General features: G+C 41.9%; 2 protein-coding genes across 2 annotated transcripts; both read left to right on the top strand.

Annotated features, from left to right (window-relative positions):
* Nucleotides 1–3,269: 3,269 nt before the first annotated feature.
* On the top strand, nt 3,270–7,377 carry LOC135352040 (kielin/chordin-like protein). The gene is made up of 9 exons (XM_064551142.1): nt 3,270–3,851; nt 3,929–4,114; nt 4,183–4,362; nt 4,424–4,807; nt 4,872–5,648; nt 5,728–6,078; nt 6,133–6,565; nt 6,768–7,002; nt 7,148–7,377. Exons 1-9 carry the CDS (start codon nt 3,371–3,373, stop codon nt 7,205–7,207), a joined length of 3,087 nt encoding a protein of 1,028 aa, XP_064407212.1. The 5' UTR covers nt 3,270–3,370; the 3' UTR covers nt 7,208–7,377.
* A 2,250-nt stretch (nt 7,378–9,627) lies between these two features.
* On the top strand, nt 9,628–16,479 carry LOC135332993 (uncharacterized protein DDB_G0274171-like). Its single transcript, XM_064527964.1, has 10 exons — nt 9,628–10,169; nt 10,234–10,521; nt 10,679–10,910; nt 11,065–11,254; nt 14,411–14,464; nt 14,778–15,066; nt 15,131–15,418; nt 15,559–15,796; nt 15,950–16,139; nt 16,263–16,479. Exons 1-10 carry the CDS (start codon nt 9,704–9,706, stop codon nt 16,314–16,316), a joined length of 2,289 nt encoding a protein of 762 aa, XP_064384034.1. The 5' UTR covers nt 9,628–9,703; the 3' UTR covers nt 16,317–16,479.
* The last annotated feature ends 5,249 nt before the right edge of the window (nt 16,480–21,728 follow it).

The raw sequence follows: 21,728 nt of genomic DNA, 5'->3' as shown, positions 1-21,728 counted from the left end.
CATCTGGCACAACACTCACCAGGTGGGTGACCAATAATTCACCATCATCACAATCCTGATCAGTCAAGGCCAGACAGAGAACAGCTGCACAGTCTGGACGAGTGCACACAGGGCAACATTCACCAGGAGGTGTTTCGATAACTTCCCCCTCCTCACAGTCAGGCTTCAAGCACTACACTTCAGCACATGATAACTCAGGCTGAGCACAAAATGCTTCATTTGTTGTCTTATTCACTTTGCAACGAAACCCTGGCTTACAGTCAACTAATGCACAAGGATCTGTAGGAGAAACAATGGTATAAGTTTGGAGTTCTTTTGATTGAATGATAACACATACTTGTACATTCCTCCCTGGGAACGTATCGGCCAGATATGGTGTCAATTAATTCAGCTCCCGGACAGCCACAGCCAGGCCGGCACACTGCTGCGCAAACTTGAAGTTCTTCGTTGATGGCATCGATACAGGTAGAATCACAGCCAGGACAAAAACTAAATTCCTGTCCCTCGACTGCACAAGCTGGAAACAACAGTATGCATCATTACTTTGAATTGTGAAAAATTATATCAATTATACAAACAGTAAAGTAAGCAAAATGTATAATTAAAGTAGTTCAACATTAAGCTACATTAATTTTGGTAAGGGATTGTTACAAACACAAAAACAAAAATTTAATGAATTCACCTTAAAGACATGCAATGATGATTTCAACGTAGATTTTTCACGCTCTTCTGTTTTCCGTAACAGTCTTATGTGCTTCATATCTGACCTCAACCTCTGCTCTGTGGACCTATTTACAAAAACTCTGTCAAATTCACATACTGATTATGAGAAGGATGGTAGTTCAGTCAGATCGTGGCCTGATCACATCCTCACGCTACAGCATCACTGTGATACGTACATAACATGCATGCACTCTCCTTGTAACTTCTCTGACCATGCACCACTTGCCTTTGTGCTTAAATTTGATGTTGGACCTCACAAAACTGTCATCGTCAACACATTCCAGCAATTGATTGGTTGTTACTTACTGTAAGTGATGTTGAAAAGTATAAGCTAACAATTGCTTCCAGTCTGCCTTCTTTGTTGCAGGACCTCCTAAATTGTCGTTCACCAAGTTGCTGCAGGCAAAATTTCTAACCTGAAGAAATGGTGGGGACAACTTTACAAAACTTGGTCCATCTTTTGGTTACTTTGTTAACACCAAGAAAACGTGGCTAGATGGCTCCCTTTCCACAGCCTCTCAGATATTTGGGGATTCTGAGGCATCACTACTGAAGGACAACAAGTGCTTGGTTCTCCAATTAGCAAACCGGAGTTCATATCTGATTTTGTAAAAAGAAAAGTAACACACTGGATAGCGGAAATTGAAAAACTGTCGGAAATAGCCGACAGCCAACCACACGCAGCCTATGGTGCTATCACTCATGGCCTTGAAAGTAAATGGTCCTGCCTCTCAAGAACTACCCCAGATATTAAAATAGAACTCTATTAAGAACTCTATTCGAACCACCTTGCTCCCAAAACTATATACAGGCAGAGACGCACCTAATGATCTCGAGGAGTCTATTTTCCCTCCCTGTTCGCCTAGGAGGTTTAAATATAGGAAATTCTGCATCGTTGGCAGATGAACAATACACATCATCACAACTGACCTAATAGCATCGCAATACAAAAATTACCCTTATGAAGTCCTCGTACACCAAATCAACACAAAGAACAAAATAAAAGAATTAAGTACAGGACTAGAAGTGGCGAACAAGATACGAGATTCCCTCATATCACCAATGCAATTAGCAACAGATCGATAGATCTAGACCTTGCAAGAGAAAAAGGTGCCTCCAGCTGGCTCACTGCGTTACCGTTAGAAGAGCACGGTTTCACACTCCACAAAACAGCATTCCGTGATGCCATTGCCCTTCGGTATGGCTGGCCCCCATCGCAGATCCCCACAAACTGTGTGTGCGGCCACTCGTTTTCAGTGCAACATGCCCTCTCCTGCCCCAGAGGCGGATTCCCCTCAATAAGACACAATGAGCTGAGAGATATCACAGCATTGCTATTAAAAGAAACTTGCCATGGAGTGCATGGCCACTGAACCGTCTCTACAACCCATCACAAGTGAAAAATTCAACAGAACCACCGCAAATCGACAGAATGGCACCCGTCTAGATGTATAGTGGCCAATGGTTTTTGGGGAAGTTCTTTCGAGAGAGCGTTCTTTGACGTTAGGGTTTTTAACCCATTTGCTCCCTCGAATAGACACTCCTCTCTATCTGCATTTTATCACCATCATGATAACCTAAAAAAGAGGCACTATGAACAGCGTATAAGAGAAATGGAGCACTCTTCTTTTACCCCCCTGGTCTTCGCTACCACAGGTGGCCTTGGCCCAGCAGCTGCAGCTTTCTACAAACGCCTGGCCAGCATGCTCTCGGACAAATGGAAGCAACCATACAGCACCACCATTGGCTGGCTAAGATGTATAGAATATCATTCTCACTACTCAGATCCTCTATCATGTGTCTAAGAGGCGCCAGATCTTCAAAGCCATCCTTCAACGGCCATCTATAGCTGCTTCCGTGGACCTCATCATTGCGGACTCCAACCTCTCTGTCTGAACTCTGAATAATTATAGCTTCACATTACCTTGCCTTATATAGATACTACTTTCTGTGATGAATTCTGTCTTTAATACTTATCTCACAGACTACTGACTATACCTTTGACAAAGGTTTGCTCCCACTGTTTGGCTACAGGCCATTTAAGACGATCAGTATGCACTAACTGTGGACACCCCTTTCTTGTGAAACAATCAAAGCACATTGCAAATTATTGACCTCTTCTATAACATTCTAATACTTTTGAGTGAAAGCAAAAACATGGTGAGAGGCATTAACAAGCGCACGCTTGCAACACTCGTTTTTCTAGCATAATTGGGAAAAGCCTAGAATGGACCCAGCTGCTGTACAACTAAATGCAGGTATGCTAGGCTATAGTCTGGAAGGAGGCACAGTTCAGCATAATAGCGAAAGATGTCAAATCAATGCCCCTTCTGTTTTGTAAAGGAATGCAGGAACAATTAAATGCAGCTCAGTATATAAACTCTCTACATGCATGTATAGATCTAGACTACCCCGGTAGATTTCTAGTGTGTAAAACAAGTCACCTCTCTCTTGTCTCAATAGAGACCATTTAAGTAACTGCTGGTAGACTATACATGATTGAGGTCAGAGTGTTAATTCTTGCTCACATGCAGGATAAACTGACTAGTGCAATCTCTCAGTGTATTGCACATGCGTCCAATAGTTGTATAAAAGTGCAAGGTCAAGGCCATGCTATACGTCTGTTGCAAGAAACTATTAATTAACCATGGATCTTAGATTGTCACTGTCTTTACTTGTGCTTGTTGGCTCCATTGGAGTGATTACTGCCATCACAAGTGAAACTGTTCCTACAAAGATAGATTGCTCTGTAGTTCGATGTGGTCGACCCCTTGAATGCAATCCGGAGGACTTAGTCACTCCACCAGGCCAATGCTGTCCTATTTGCGGGCCAGACTGCTCCACTGTTCTGTGTGCAAAACCTCAATGTGAAGAAAGAGAAGTTATCGAAACACCTCCTGGTGAGTGTTGTCCTGTGTGCACTCGTCCAGACTGTGCAGCTGTTCTCTGTCTGGCCTTGACTGATCAGGATTGTGATGATGGTGAATTATTGGTCACCCCACCTGGTGAGTGTTGTGCCAGATGCCAGCGAGACTGCTCTGCTGTGTCTTGCCTGAGGCCAGTGTGTGAGGAAGGAGAGATGCTTGAAGTTCCTGAAGGAAAATGCTGTCCAGTCTGTGTCGAAGAAGGTATACGCTTTTTATCATAATTATATCCGTTCTTTATAGATACATGCCTGTTTCTATTATAATTATACTTACTGCAGAAGTGCAATGTGAAATTGAAGGTCAAGTTTTCAGTGACTGTGCATCCCCATGCCCTAAAACCTGTGACTCTGATCCTAATCAAATCTGTATCACCCTGTGTGTACAAGGATGCACCTGCCCTCCTGGACAAGTCATTGACACTGTCAATAATAAATGTGTGACAACTGACATATGCCCACCAACAGGTATAATTATGCTAAAATTGATATAATTTTTCACAATTCAAAGTAATGATGCATACTGTTGTTTCTAGCTTGTGCAGTCGAGGGACAGGAATTTAGTTTTTGTCCTGGCTGTGATTCTACCTGTATCGATGCCATCAACGAAGAGCTTCGAGTTTGCGCAGCAGTGTGCCGGCCTGGCTGTGGCTGTCCGGGAGCTGAATTAATTGACACCATATCTGGCCGATGCGTTCCCAGGGAGGAATGTACAAGTATGTGTTATCATTCAATCAAAAGAAGTACAAACGTATACCATTGTTTTTTCCTATACAGATCCTTGTGCATTAGTTGACTGTAAGCCAGGGTTTCGTTGCAAAGTGAACAAGACAACAAATGAAGCATTTTGTGCTCAGCCTGAGTTATCATGTGCTGAAGTGTCGTGCTTGAAGCCTGACTGTGAAGAGGGGGAAGTTATCGAAACACCTCCTGGTGAATGTTGCCCTGTGTGCACTCGTCCAGACTGTGCAGCTGTTCTCTGTCTGGCTTTGACTGATCAGGATTGTGATGATGGTGAAGTATTGGTCACTCCACCTGGTGAGTGCTGTGCCAGATGCCAGCGAGACTGCTCTGCTGTGTCTTGCGTGAGGCCAGTATGTGAGAAAGGAGAGATGCTGGAAGTTCCTGAGGGCAAATGCTGTCTAATCTGTGTCAAAGAAGGTACACTTTTTGTCATGTATCTATCTAATACAGTTCTTTAGTTCATAGTTTCTTTCTTACGCAGAAGTGCAATGTGAAATTGAAGGTCAAGTTTTCAGTGACTGTGCATCTCCGTGCCCTACAACCTGTGACTCTAATCCTGACCAAATCTGTATCACCCTGTGTGTACAAGGATGCACCTGCCCTCCTGGACAAGTCATTGACACTGTTAACAATATGTGTGTGACAACCGACATGTGCCCACCAACAGGTGTAGACTGCTCTACGGTACTGTGCCTGAGGCCAGAGTGTGATAAAGGAGAAATCCTGACAGTCCCAGAGGGAAAATGTTGCCCAATCTGTGTACCTGGTGTAGACTGTTCTGCGGTATCCTGCCTGAGGCCAGTGTGTAAGGAAGGAGAAATCCTGGAGGTTCCAGAGGGAGAATGCTGTCCAATCTGTGTACCTGGTGTAGACTGCTCTGCAGTGTCCTGCTTGAAGCCAGTGTGTGAGAAAGGAGAAACCTTGGAGGTCTTAGAGGGAGAATGCTGTCCAATCTGTGTACCTGGTGTAGACTGCTCTGCAGTGTCCTGCCTGAGGCCAGTGTGCGAGAAAGGAGAAATCCTGGAGGTCCCAGAAGGAGAATGCTGTCCAATTTGTGTGCTTGGTGTAGACTGCTCTGCGGTGTCCTGTCTGAGGCCAGTGTGCGAGGAAGGAGAAATCCTGGAGGTCCCAGAAGGAGAATGCTGTCCAATTTGTGTACTTGGTGTAGACTGCTCTGCGGTGTCCTGTCTGAGGCCAGTGTGCGAGGAAGGAGAAATCCTGGAGGTCCCAGAGGGAGAATGCTGTCCAGTGTGTTTTGGTAAATGAGTATAACACTATCATAACTGAAGATGTTTTTTACTGACAGTAATAATATTTATTATTATTACTGTGTATAGATCCCTGTGCTGTGGTTGACTGTGCACTAGGCTTTGCGTGTAAGGTGGACGTGCAAACCAACCGGCCCTTCTGTGAGCCATCATGTGAAATCGGCAACGGAGGCTGTGCTAAGAACCAAATTTGCCAGCTAACTGTTGTGCAATGTGTGACTACGCCTTGCCCCCCTACAGTCAGTTGTCTAAGTAGAGATGAGGTCTGCTCTTTGCCAGAAGAAGTGGGCCCTTGTGAAGCATTGTTTCCACGCTACAACTACAATTCTATTTCTAGACAATGCGAACCTTTCATCTATGGTGGTTGCCAGGGTAATGCAAACAACTTTAAATCCCTAAATGAGTGCCGGATGTTCTGTGGTGAGTCAATACAAATAATAATTATTATATAAAACTTGACTCTATCACTAACAGGTACAAGAGATCCCTGCTCCACAATTAGATGTCGATCTGGTCACCGCTGTGAAATATTTAAGCCAACTGGAGAGCCGTTCTGCTCTCCTAATTGCAGTTTGAATAACGGTGGTTGCTCCAAGGGTGAGCTATGCACTCTACAACAAGTTCAGTGTGTTCGTGCCCCGTGCCCACCTGTCGTCCAGTGTCTCAGTCGATGCGCTGCCGTGAGATGTCGATCTGGTCATCGCTGTGAAATTGACAAACTGACTGGTGAACCATTTTGCGATCCAGACTGTAGTTTAGACAATGGGGGCTGTCGTTCTGATCAGATTTGTGAGCTCAAACAGGTGCTCTGTGTACGTGCTCCCTGTCCTCCTGTTGCTCAGTGTTCCTGTCCTCCTCCCTGCTCAAAGGAGTTTTGTACTAACAACCCAAGAGGCCTGTGCTCAAGGTGAGTCTATATAATAGTTACTGAAAGTATTTTGACTTCACTAATGCAATTATTTTGGCATTACTAGGGTATTGTTTGGGCTTTGAGGGTGAGAAGTTTGCAATCATATAGGTCCCGTTATTGTTAATGTTGCATAACTTTAGCAAACATGCAGCAACTGAATGTACTACTGACACAAAATCATTAAATTCAATTACTTCAGCATCAATTCTACCCTTGGGGGTCTGGAGATTCCTGGATGCACTGGAGCGTGCAGGCTGACCTACTGTAGGGTTTGCTTCTACAGTGGTAGTGGTAGTGAGGTGGTTCAACCAACAAATTTGCGTCGATGTCAACGTCGACAGTGCTCAAATTTAAATGACTACTCCAGACCGAGTGTATGCTACCGGAAGTGGTCTAGGTGTGCTGGGAAACTCTGGAGGAGAGCAAATTATATGGTTAGCTCTATAATTATATAGTAGACTATACTATTGTACATGCATGCATGTCGACACCTAGTTTCCATGCATGCATGCAATTTGACGGAAAGCAATGGTTTATAAAAGCAACATATACTGTTTATTACTCTGTTTATCCCTGCAGCAGTCAACCTCCACTGAGCATATTCAGTGTCCCAGTCCTCCGTGTCCTCGAAAGGGATAATTGTTATAATAATTATCTAATCCAGCTATGTAAAAAAACTTTATGATTGTAGATGAACAAAGCTGATTTTAAATATAATTCTGTAAGAACATCAAGATTATAATCATCACTGGTGGATCATCATAAGATTGTTGATGTCGTTGGGCAAAACTTAATGTAATGATCTTTACCTGGACATTGATGCATACAAATGTCAGTGTATAAACACTTTTGTGCATGGTCAATTTTCAATGGTTACTGATCAACATGCATGCAATGAAAGTATATATAATTATGCCAACATGCATTTGCTTGAAATTGAATGTTGGACACATCCTAGGTTTAGTTCATAATGTGTTTAGAGTAAAAGTGCATGATTCTCAATAATTACGATCAGAGGAGGTACGACAGGCGCGGTGCAGCTATAGCAATGGAATATGGCCCCTGCTGACTCCACTACGCAGTGGCGTAGCCAGAGGGGTGCAGAGGGTGCTCCAGCACCCCCCTCTGGCCTCAGACTCTGCTCCACAAGTTCCTTAGCTAAGCTAGCTAGTAGTTGGGCGGAGCCCAACCGTCCCTGACGGGAGGGACGGTCGGGCTCCGCCCAACTAGCTAGCTAGCTGATGTAGATATGAGAGAACTAGAGCTCTATTGCACGATGAACTCAAAACTCCACCTCCAACTAGCTAGCTCCACCTCCAAATATTCAGTGCACATGCGCAAAGCCACGTGGGCTGAGCAGACCAAGGTCCCCCACAGAGTTGCAAACTGTTCAGCAGCTATCACCATCATCATCATGTCACTCTTTGAGCCAGTTCACAGAGCAGCACTGCAACTGCAAGTGGCTTGCCACCCTGCCCTGCTAATTCACAAGCAGAACCTGGTTAGCAGCCATGATTTAATTGTCACAACTCGGACATCTTCAGATGAAGATGTGGCTTAACCACCAGTACCCTCAAAGCAGCAGTACCCTCATTTCTTTAGCCAGATTGCGTTAGAATCAATATCAGAGCAGGTAACAACAACATTTTTCTGGGAGAGTGCCCCCAGACCCCCCTGTTGGGGCGAGCGCACTGGTAATTCAGACAATCCATTCACTCAGCACCCCCCTCTCTCAAATCCTGGCTACGCCCCTGCTACGCCTCATGTGTGTGCATGTGTGGGTGGATTAGTCTTTGGTTGTTATCCGCCCACGCCGTATGTTTCTTGCTGAGTGTAATCAGAGGCTAACTGCTTGAGCTGCACCGCGCCAGTCGAACCTCCTCTGATATACGGTATACTCTCTTTCTTGGTGACAATCATAAATTTCCCTGCCAGATGTACACGGGCTCAAAGCTGGCCTATACGTATAAAATCTCCATTGGTGCATGAGATCAAATTATACTCTCTTTCTTTGTGACAGCCATACATTTCCCTGCCAGATTTACACGGGGCTGTGAGAAGCCACTTGAAACGAACTGTTTATACAGCTGGTGGTTTCTTTCATGTCTTACATCCATAGATTGGGAGGGGGTTTAGTGTGCATGGAATCCTTATTACACTTGGATTGTGTTATATACATGCATGGTTGCCATAATACAACCATGAATAGATCTATTTACCCTGACCTTTGTGAGCTCTCGATACCACTACATAATAGTTAGACACTGTTTAGGAAGTTTATACATGATTTATAGAAGCCCAAAGGGCTGGTTGTAGTATCCCGAACGTAGTGAGGGTTCTACTTGCCCTGAGGGCTTCTAAATCATGTGGAAACTTCCTAAACAGTGTCTAAGCATTTTAGATCATAGCAACCATGAGTTTCTAGCCAATCAGATAATTTGAATGTTCTTATCTAATCTTTGCTTCATAATTTTCTAAGTGAATTACATGATTGTCTAAGTAAGTACATAATTTTCTAAGTTGGATAGAACACTTCCTCTAACCAATCAGATTGCAGTATTTATGGCAGACATAATCTATACTTCAACATTGTTTATAATTTGAACACTCCTATTAAGAGTAACACATAAAAATCTATACTAACGTATTCATTACCGTATTGACTCATATCTTATATCTATATAATTATTATATTTTATTATTAATATCTTGTTTGACTGTTAATTATACCATTTATACATCTACACCATTTACAAACAAAATAAATTTCCCACTCTGTTGCTGCAGGGGAAGGCGAGCGCCCTCACAGGATATGATTTCCCACAGAGCCCAGGCTCACTGGTAAAATTATATTATTTATATTTAGAACTTAGAATTGCCCCTTCCTTCTATACGTCACAAGTTTGCATCAATGGAGACCTTGTAACTGTGGTGGTGCTATACAGGAGGTCGGGTGATGTCTTGCAAGACACAGGATATAGAGATCCTTTCAAATGCAAAACCACCTGGCTGTTGTAATCTCCTGTGTTATTGTGCCTATATAATTATTACGCTTTGTGCACATTAGATCTAGAACACATCTATAAAAGTTCAGGCAAAAGAGTGTGTTGCATAGTAACATAATTATCATCAACCATGGATTTGAGATTTTCACTCTCTTTACTTGTGCTTGCTGGCTCCATTGGAGTGATCACTGCTATTCCCATAAATTTAAATTGCTTTTTAGTTAACTGTGGTTTACCCCTTAAATGCAACCGAGAGGACGTATTCACTCCACCAGGCCAGTGCTGTCCTATCTGTGGGCCAGACTGCTCCACTGTTCTGTGTGCAAAACCTCAATGCAAAGAAGGAGAAGTTATCGAAACACCTCCTGGTGAATGTTGCCCTGTATGCACTCGTCCAGACTGTGCAGCTGTCCTCTGTCTGATCTTGACTGATCAGGATTGTGATGACGGTGAAGTATTGGTCACCCCACCTGGTGAGTGTTGTGCCAGATGCCAACGAGACTGCTCTGCTGTGTCTTGCCTGAGGCCAGTGTGTGAGAAAGGAGAGATGCTTGAAGTTCCTGAGGGCGAATGCTGTCCAATCTGTGTCAAAGAAGGTTTGTCTGAAATGCTCTTTGTCAGTTCTTGTAGGTGCATGTCTATTGTACTTTCATTATGCAGAAGTACAATGTGAAATTGAAGGTCAAGTTTTCAGTGACTGTGCATCCCCGTGCCCTACAACCTGTGACTCTGATCCTAATCAAATCTGCAGCACCCTCTGCGTACAGGGATGCACCTGCCCTCCTGGACAAGTCATTGACACTGTCAACAATATATGTGTGACAGTCGACATGTGTCCACCAACAGGTATAGACTGCTCTGCGGTGCTTTGCCTCAGGCCAGTGTGTGAGAAAGGAGAAATCCTGACAGTCCCAGAGGGAGAATGCTGTCCAATCTGTGTCAAAGAAGGTTTGTCTAGAATACAGGGTTGTTTACTATGGCAAGTTATCCTTAATTGTTTGTAGTAATAATTATAATAGTGTGTATATGCATGAGTCATATACCAATACAATATCGACTCTTTCTATAAAGTAGTATTATAGTGTTAATTGGTTCAAATGTGCAGCATGCACACTTCGCTGTCCACCCGGCCATCGATGTGAAATTGACAACGGAGAAACATTCTGCAATCCAGACTGTGAACTGGATAACGGTGGTTGTTCATCTGATCAGATCTGTAGCCTCGTGCCTGTAGTATGTGTGCAAGCACCCTGCCCTACCAAAACAGTGCAGTGCTCTTGTCCCCCAGAGTGTTCTAGGGATTACTGCCATGCCAATCGAAAAGGTCTATGCTCAAAGTGAGTTCAATTTTCTATCACCAGAGAGATAGCTACAGGGTGTCAAAAAAACTTGTTTTGGCTGTATAATACTTGCGCTAATTATAAGATTCTATGTTAATTACTTCCGTTTTTGTCCCTTAAATATATCTGCTTTTCCTTGTCACACCAACAGCCCTGCGTATAATGACGCCCTCCCTCGGCCTGGTTGTACAGGATCTTGTCGCCTAACCTACTGCAGTGCGTGCATTTTTGGAGTAGAGAACCCAACGATTCCCAGCTGCACAGAATGTCCTGATTACTCCTCCCCTAACAAATGCTACGAGAAGTGGTCACAATGTATTGGGCGTCGTTTCCAGGACCAGGTATATAACTGCATAGTTATTCTATATAATTATAGGCCTTGGTATATAGCTACAACAAAGTATGTACAAATAGACTAGCTCGTAGACTTTATTGCTTGCTCTAAGTCCTTTCTTTGCAGGTTACCAGTGATGCAGTATTTTGTGCTTCTCCTCCCTGTTTCAGAAGAGGGTAGCCTTGCATAAACAATGGACATGCACTTTATAGTTTTAATAGCTGTAGATCTAGATCTATATATATATACGGCATGTTTCTTCTAGCAAATTGAAACGGCTTGAGATAAGCTGTTGACATGATGTAGTAATGAGTCTATTTGAGTGAACTTGACATAAACAATGATTGTTCACTGGTAATGACAGGACACAAATATTATTGGTTCATTAGTGTATATGCATGCATGATTGCTGCTTGATGGTATTGCCTATAGCCGTCAGTAAGAGTCAAGAGATGAATGATTTATCTTCCGACAGATTATGCACACAGTAAAGTAAGCAAAATGTGAACAAAATAATTAACTGTTACTGTAGTAAAGGGTCTTAAAAGTAGTTCAACATTAAGCTGGTAAGGGATTGTTACAGACACAAAAAACAAAATGATATATAGCTCACCTTCAAGACAATGAGCAAGTCCCACCTATTATAATCTGCTGAGATCCTTCTATAATCATTATAACAGTCCTTACAGGATTGTAACATCTGTCTGCAGCGTAAAGTTCTCAAGTATATGGCACCATCTCTGCCCATTTCCAATGAGGTTTTCATCCCCTAGTGAGGCCCTGATAAATTATGCTCGGAGCAATAATAGGTGTCTAAAGAATAATTGGGAATAATAGGCATCAATGTTCATTTTGGTAGAGATAAGTTTTGCATATATAACGATGTTCTCATGGCAAAAAATGGCTGAAGGACATAGGCATCATTCTTTTTGGCCCAAAAAACTCATTTGTCTCCAGGTGATAGAAGACTGGAGTAGACCTCTGGATCAAGGTCAAGAAGTATGTGTAGTTTTTTTTATTTCAAAAAGGCATTATTCCGTCTCCCATGTTTTTTTGTTATTAGTTGAGCATCGTCGTCCATGAAAATGTAGTGGATGTACTTTTCTTTCGGATGCTTTGTAAAGGAAGTTTCTTCCAACAGTCCAGGTTGTAGACTTACTAGAGTTGAATATATGTATTGAACATGAGGCAAGGACGTGTCAGCACACTTCTTTTTGTAACTGGGGATGATGACATCACACTGACATGCTTCAGAGTCACCAATCACTTTGAGATAAGTTAGAATACAGTTTTCTGTTTGAGTTAGATAGAGAAAACGAGTTTGTGCAATTTCGATATCATTATTAGTTGTGTCCGCTATGGAGAGTTTTGTTTCAGTCGTTACCTCCTTTGAGCGTTCAATAACATTGTCTTGTTCATGAGTTCACTGGCAAAGGCTTAATTATAAGGCTTAATTATAAGCCCTTGCCGCCTTAAAGTTTAAGCTTGGGAAATAACATAGCACTGTGATGATACTGAGACTGCCAAACAAAACAAAGAATAATTTTATTATCACCTTATAATTAATGACTCGATCCATTATTAGGGATTTCCTTTTCTTTTTGATCTGCTACCAATCTAACTGACAATTACAAAAGACACTCCAAAGTGTTCAGTATATACCGGCATGCAAGTATTAACATCGAGATTCATAATTATACAATGAGATTCATAATGATGACACCTAAAAACTCTGATGCATGATTATGCCTCGCTGCGCATGCGCAAGCAAGGTTTAAATATCATTATTAAATAATTATACGGTAGTGTGTTTGTGTACGTATGTGTGTGTGTGTGTGTACGTGTGTACGTGTGTATGTGTAGACTGCTACAGCTGCTCAAGGATCAATCAAGTGCAAGTAAGAGTTTCTATAGGATTCTAGTCATGGATTTTAATTCGTGGATTTGCAAAATAGTGCTTCGTTCTCGAGTTATGCTTAGTTCGCTTACTTGGAATGCCATTGCAGCCTTTATCTAATCTATATAGGTCAGTTAGGAGCCTGTTTCAAGTCCACACTGTAACTGCAGACCTGTGTCTACTGGGTTCTCTTGCAAGCAGCAACACTGCAGGAACACATCCCCAACACCGCCCAATACCTGGCATATAGGGTCCAAATTACTTGATTCAGTAAGCACACACACACACACACACACACACACACACACACACACACACACACACACACACACACACACACACACACACACACACACACACACACACACACACACACACACACACACACACACACACACACACACACACACACACACACACACACACACACACACACACACACACACACACACACACACACACACACACACACACACACACACACACACACACACACACACACACACACACACACACACACACATTCATTACCGTATTGACTCATATCTTATATCTATATAATTATTATATTATATTATTAATATCTTGTTTGACTGTTAATTATACCATTTATACATCTACACCATTTACAAACAAAATAAATTTCCCACTCTGTTGCTGCAGGGGAAGGCGAGCGCCCTCACAGGATATGATTTCCCACACAGCCCAGGCTCACTGGTAAAATTATATTATTTATAATTCAGTATTTAGAACTTAGAATTGCCCCTTCCTTCTATACGTCACAAGTTTGCATCAATGGAGACCTTGTAACTGTGGTGGTGCTATATACAGGAGGTCATGTTGATGTCTTGCAAGACACAGGATATAGAGATCTATTCAAATGCAAAACCACCTGGCTGTTGTAATCTCCTGTGTTATTGTGCCTATATAATTATTACGCTTTGTGCACATTAGATCTAGAACACATCTATAAAAGTGCAGGCAAAAGAGTGTGTTGCATAGTAACATAATTATCATCAACCATGGAGATTGCAGTATTTATGGCAAACATAATCTATACTAAAACATTGTTTATAATTTGAACACTCCTATTAAGAGTAACACATAAAAATCTATACTAACGTATTCATTACCGTATTGACTCATATCTTATATCTATAATTATAATTATTATATTATATTAATATCTTGTTTGACTGTTAATTATACCATTTATACATCTACACCATTTACAAATAAAAGAAATTTCCCACTCTGTTGCTGCAGAGGAAGGCGAGCGCCCTCACAGGATATGATTTCCCACAGAGCCCAGGCTCACTGGTAAAATTATATTATTTATATTTCGAACTTAGAATTGCCCCTTCCTTCTATACGTCACAAGTTTGCATCAATGGAGACCTTGTAACTGTGGTGGTGCTATACAGGAGGTCGGGTGATGTCTTGCAAGACACAGGATATAGAGATCCTTTCAAATGCAAAACCACCTGGCTGTTGTAATCTCCTGTGTTATTGTGTTATTGTGTCTATAATAATAATTATTACACTTTGCACATGCGTGCACATTAGATCTAGAACACATCTATAAAAGTGCAGGCAAAAGAGTGTGTTGCAAGACCACATTTTAGTAACATAATTATCATCAACCATGAATTTGAGAATTTCACTCTCTTTACTTGTGCTTGCTGGCTCCATTGGAGTGATCACTGCTATTCCCATAAATTCAATTTGCTTTTTAGTTGACTGTCTGGTCTTGACTGATAAGGATTGTGATGACGGTGAAGTATTGGTCACCCCACCTGGTGAGTGCTGTGCCAGATGCCAACAAGACTGCTCTGCTGTGTCTTGCCTGAGGCCAGTGTGTGAGAAAGGAGAGATGCTGGAAGTTCCTGAGGGCGAATGCTGTCCAATCTGTGTCAAAGAAGGTTTGTCTGAAATGCTCTTTGTCAGTTCTTGTAGGTGCAAGCCTATTGTGCTTTTCTTATGCAGCAATACAATGTGAAATTGAAGGTCAAGTTTTCAGTGACTGTGCATCCCCGTGCCCTACAACCTGTGACTCTGATCCTAACCAAATCTGCAGCACCCTGTGTGTACAAGGATGCACCTGCCCTCCTGGACAAGTCATTGACACTGTTAACAATATATGTGTGACAGCCGATATGTGCCCACCAACAGGTATAGACTGCTCCGCGGTACTTTGCCTCAGGCCAGTGTGTGAGAAAGGAGAAATCCTGACGGTCCCAGAGGGAGAATGCTGTCCAATCTGTGTCAAAGAAGGTTTGTCTAGAATACAGGGTTGTTGACTATGGCAAGTTATCCTTAATTTTTTGTAGTAATATAATAGTGTGTATGCATGAGTCATAATTATATACACTGTAGTAATAATAGTGGTGGATCAACACGGCCTGTCTTTGCAGTGTGCAAACTTCGCTGTCCATTCGGCCACCGATGTGAAGTCGACAAGGGAACAGGAAAAACATTCTGCAATCCAGACTGTGAACTGGATAATGGTGGTTGTTCGTCTGATCAGATCTGCAGCCTCGTGCCTGTAGTATGTGTGCAAGCACCCTGCCCTACCAAAACAGTGCAGTGCTCTTGTCCCCCAGAGTGTTCTAGAGATTACTGCACTGCCAATCGAAAAGGTCTATGCTCAAAGTGAGTTCAATTTCTATCACCAGAGAGATAGCTACAGGGTGTCAAAAAAACTTGTTTTGGCTGTATAATACTTGCTTTAATTTTAAGACTCTATGTTAATTATACTTCCGTTTTTGTCTCTTAAATATCTGCTTTTCCTTGTCACACCAACAGCCCTGCGTATAATGACGCCCTCCCCCGGCCTGGTTGTACAGGATCTTGTCGCCTAACGTACTGCAGTGCATGCATTTTTGGAGTAGAGAACCCAACGATTCCCAGCTGCACAGAATGCCCTGATTACTCTTCCCCTAACAAGTGCTACAAGAAATGGTCACAATGTATTGGGCGTCGTTTCCAGGACCAGGTATAGCTGCATACTTATTAATTAAGATCTATATAGGCCTTGGTATATAGCTACAACAAAGCATGTACAAATAGACTAGCTTGTAGACTTTATTGCTTGCCCTAATAAGTCCTTTCTTTGCAGGTTACCGGTGATGCAGTATTTTGTGCTTCTCCTCCCTGTTTCAGAAGAGGGTAGCCATGCATAAACAATGGACATGCACTTTATAGTTTTAATATATAGCTGTAGATCTAGATCTATATATATATACGGCATATTTCTTCTAGCAAATTGAAACGGTTTGAGATAAGCTGTTGACACGATGTAGTAATGAGTCTAATTGAGATGAACTTGACATAAACAGTGATTGTTCACCGGTAATGACAGGACACAAATAATATTGGTTCAGCAGTGTATATGCATGCATGAGATTGCTGCTTGATGGTGTTGCCTATAGCCGTCAGTAAGAGTCAAGAGACGGATGATTTATCTTCCGACAGATTATGCACACAGTAAAGTAAGCAAAATGTGAACAAAATAATTATAGTAAAGGGTCTTAAAAGTAGTTCAACATTAAGGGATTGTTACAGACACAAATGATATATAGCTCACCTTCAAGACAATGAGCAGTCCCACCTATCATAATCTGCTGAGATCCTTATATAATTATTATAACAGCCCTTACGGGATTGTAACATCCGTCTGCAGCGTAAAGTTCTCAAGTATATGGCACCATCTCTGCCCATTTCCAATGAGGTTTTCATCCTCTAGTGAGGCCCTGATAAATAATTATTATGCTCGGAGCAATAATAGGTGTCTAAAGAATAATTGGGAATAATAGGCATCAATGTTCATTTTGGTAGAGATAAGTTTTGCTATAACGATGTTCTCATGGCAAAAAATGGCTGAAGGACGTAGGCATCATTCTTTTTGGCCCAAAAAAGCTCATTAATTTGTCTCCAGGTGATAGAAGACTGGAGTAGAGCTCTGTCAAGGTCAAGAAGTATGTGTAGTTTTTTTTATTTCAATCTGCTACCAATCTAACTGACAATTACAAAAGACACCCCCAAGTGTTCAGTATATACCGGCATGCAAGTATTAACATCGAGATTCATAATTATATACAATGAGATTCATAATGATGACACCTAAAAACTCTGGTTGCATGATTATGCCTCGCTGCGAATTAAACGATTTCATAGGAACCATGCGGTGTAACGTATTCTTATATATTTCCCCTATGCAGCCATAACTTGTCCTCCTAGCTATGATGAGCCCAACAAATAGCGCTTTGTCTTATAGCGGAGCTATTACTGATGTAAATGGCTACTTTACGGTCAAAGTAATGGCTACCTACTCTTGCGACACTGGATTTGCTCTAATTAATAGCGACTCAAGGACTTATACTGGAAGTGGGATGAGTGTCAATGGTGGCTTTAATGGAGCGGCCCCAACTTGTGATTGTGAGTGCTCTTCATACTGAACATTTAACTTGCTCTAATCCACAACTATAATCTGCTCTGCTGTGGCAGTGCGCTCTTCACACACTTAACTTGCAATAACTAGGGGTTGGTAGATTATGCTCGAGATATTACCTATTATGCTATTCTTTTATGCTCAAGCTAACAGCCTACAAATTGCCTATTATTCTTTTAAATCGGCTATTATTCCCACATTATTCCTCCAAAGCACAACATATAGACCCTATGTCCTCGCACAAGTAACATGAAACTATAAATAATGGCCACACGACTCTATCTATTAACACTATAATACAGAATGCCAAGAAGATAATTAACCATCAGTACGACCATCAGGCCTACAAATGTTATACTATGATTTGTACTGACCTGTACTTCCAAAATCTTCCCATAATTGTTATAAAGGTGCCTATTATGCCAGCATATAATTCTCACCAAAAAATGTGCCTATTATGCTCGAAATTATGCTAGCATAATCTACCAACCCCTACTTGCAACTGTAAACCCTCTCCCCTCTCCAACTGTCTACAGCTATAACCTGCCCTGCTGTGGCAGCACTGAGTAGTGGCAGTATTGACTTTGGTGGAGCCTCATCTGATGGAAACAGCAACTTTTATGCCTTTGATGTGGTGGCCAATTACACATATGTGACTTTGGGTTTTCTCTAGTAAAAGTGTCTATATATTTGAGCCATGAAATGACTATAATATTATACTGCGTTTCAGCTGGCTGCTTACGATCACTAGATTTAGCTCATGAATAATTATCTAAATAAATAATCTTGATGCAAAATGCATAAAACGTGCCACCCAACACACACCTAGGGTGCAGCCAGACTTGTCGGTCTGGATGATTATATACATGCAGTGGCGGATCCAGGAATGTTGAGAGGGAGGTTCCAAAACTGACTAAAAAAAGTCATCACTTTTCCTAAGCAATGAGCATGCACATTAGAGAGCCCTGCCCACATATCAATTATGAGATCACGAGCTGAATTGCTAGCTTAGTAAGTTCATATAGATAGTAGTTCAGTGTGTTCTTGTGTGAAAGGGGGTTCCATGGAGCCCCCCCATGGAACCTGTCTGGATCCGCCACTGAATTTATATCTGGAAGAGACTGTGCTCCTCTTTCAACTCGGCCTCTCATGACCTATGTCATGCATACCCTTGAACCTACTGGTTTTGTACCTCCATGCATGCAACCTTTACCCTAATTATGTGTCTGTTCCAGCTGTAACTGCTCAACGGTTGCAATGCGACGAAAGCTAACAGCTTCTATAGGCTTCTAGCCACGTTCTCTTGGATTTTGATTCGTGGATTAGCAAACTAAAGCTTCTTTCTCGAGTTATGGCTAGTTTGACTCACATTGAAGGCTGTTGCAGTCTCTTCAGAATCTTTTATAGCATCATCTGTCCGCACAAACTTTCTATTCAACATATGAGTTAGCCTTGCACTAAAGCGCTAGCTTTTTGTTAGCTACAATACTCAGAAAATATCTGTTAAAACAGCTAGCTAGCAGTAGCCATTTGTGAAATTGATCTCTTTGGACACACCCTTTAATTATTCCTGTGGATGTAATGCGCATGCGCACTCATTCCCCCATGTGTGAGCCAAGATCCAGATCCAGATCCTCCTGGCAGAATCATCTTTGTCTTGAGTGCCTGGTAAGCCACAAAACACTACCATATAACAATATAGATAACAATATGCATGTACACAGGTCTTTTCTTTTTAGATATTATATACACTGAACTACAGATCCTGGAAAAATCAATTTTCTTCTTTCTTGAGGTCCTGGTAAGCCACATAATACAATAAATAACAACAATAGATGCATGTAAATAAGTCTTTTCTTCTCAGTGACTTTATAAGCTAACTTTAATATAAAATTCATTATAGAAACTAATATAACACTCTAATACTTTTGAGCAAAAGCAAAAACATGGTGAGAGGCATTAGCACAGCGCCAGCTTGAACACTAGTTACCTCAGTGCCTTTGTTGTAGCCGCTTGATTCCACTAGACAAATGCCGAGCATACAACCAATTGGAGTGGGGGAGGTCCAAAAGTGCATTAGCTGTCCGATGTCTTATTCGTGACGATGTACAGAATGCAGCTGGCCGCTTCAAGTATGTACTGGCCAGGAGAGGGGCTGTGAGGCTGCCATTTTTGTCCCTTGCCGACAAAGAGATTCAAGGGGCCCTGCTGATAGACGCATCCAACGCCTTTATTGATCTATCTATCTCTGCACAGATCACCTCATCTGAAGGTACAACACAGGGTGATTCCTTGGCTATATGGCCATGTATGCATGCCCTTGCGATTAAACCGAGAAGCTACAACGAAGCAAGTTTGGTATGCCGATGGCGCAACTGGAGCTAGTAGGCACCTGCATGTGACAAGCTGAGAAATTTCTGGGATATAGTGTACAGAAACACGGCACCGGATATGGCTACCATTCCAATGCCGCAAAAACTATTCTTATTATCCATGAAGAGAAGGGCAAGAGAATTTTTTGCTAGGAACAAATCTCAGCATTACCATAGGGGGCACGCGACACTGCACTTGGCTCCAGATCCGACACTCAGGATATGTTACAAGCAAAGTCAGGAAGTGGTCGGAGGAGATAAAATTGCTGGCTAATATTGCCCAATCACAACCCCACGCAGCCTATGATCTTTCTAGTCGTTAGTCTTTCCTGTCACGTACAATTTGCCCGAGGGCGGCTTCCCAACAATATGGCATAGCGAGCTACATTACCTGACAGCTTCACTTCTCACCAAAGTTTACCACAATGTAACCACCGAACCCCGACTACAACCTCTAAGCGGCGAATCTTTGTCCCACTGCTCAACCATTACCACTAACAATGCCCGTTTGGACATCCGTGCGAGGGTTCTGGTCTGCAGCTCAAGACGTATATTTTGATATGAGGGTTTTTCACCCCCAGCAACAGCTCCAGAATCATCAAAGCTGCCTACATCAACCAGTGGGACAAAATCATAAAATCATCGAACCCTATGTGATGCTGAGATTAACTCTTGCAACGGAAGAGGTCCTCAAATTTAACTGTCACTAACTGCTTCCAATAAACTATTATTTGCCTCCCAACTTACATGCATATACATTTATAAATGCTTTTTATTAATGAGCAAGTAGGCCCTGATATTATGCTTTTTTTCTACCCATTAATTTATTCTTTAATTCTTGAAAAATGTGCCTATATAAAAATCTGACTGGTCTCATGATTATTCCCAAAAAATGTGACATAATAAAATTAAGACGTAGACATAAACACAGCACACAACTGACTTGAACTGATCCATAATATTCACCTTCAGCCATTTTTGCCATGAGAACGTCGCGTTATGCGAAACTTAATGTAATGATCAGTGAGGGTTCTTTGGGTTCAATTGAACCTCCCTCTGAGACATAAGTGAGTGGGAGGCTTAAGCAACTAGTTAGCAAGGTTTTCCTTTATTTATACTAGCTTTCAGCGAGTTTCACATGCACTTATCACTTACCTTCAGTTCAGTCCTGCGAAGCTTTGTCTGTGCAGTTTTATGAAGGAAGGCTAAAAACTCTCCAGCGCATGCTGACTTGTGGAAAAGTGCATGCTGACCTTTTTTTTTAGGTGAAATGAAATGCGCATGCTGACTGTTTGGAGGAAGTGACGACCTTTTTTTTAAGGTAAAATTGAGAGCCGGCTCAATTTGAGCAAAAATCCTTGCTTATGCCACTGGAACCCCTCCCCCCTTTTAAGAATCCTAGATCCGCCACTGAATTGATATTTACCAAAAATGGACATTGATGCCTATTATTTAAGACATAACCCCTATTATGCTGGATTCGAACATAATTTATCAGGGCCTATAGTAGCAAGCAATGGCAAAGTTTCTAATTGCACGAGGCATAGCCGAGTGCTATTTACCTTGCCCGACAAATGTCTATGCAATACTATGCTAAGCGTTGCACATACTTGACTAAGTTATTATCATTTTAATTTGGTTGCTCTGAAATTGCATTATTGAGAAAACGCCATTCAAAGATTTCCCATTCATAAGCAAGCCTATAGTTTGCGTTTTTAGACAAGCGATGAGGTGGAAATAGTTGGATTGCAGCTCTATGTTT

Source organism: Halichondria panicea, chromosome 1 (genome assembly GCF_963675165.1).
Source record: "Halichondria panicea chromosome 1, odHalPani1.1, whole genome shotgun sequence".
NCBI classification, from domain to species: domain Eukaryota; kingdom Metazoa; phylum Porifera; class Demospongiae; order Suberitida; family Halichondriidae; genus Halichondria; species Halichondria panicea.
Note: the sequence above shows the minus strand (reverse complement) of the source record. Positions and strands in the feature narration are given on the sequence as shown.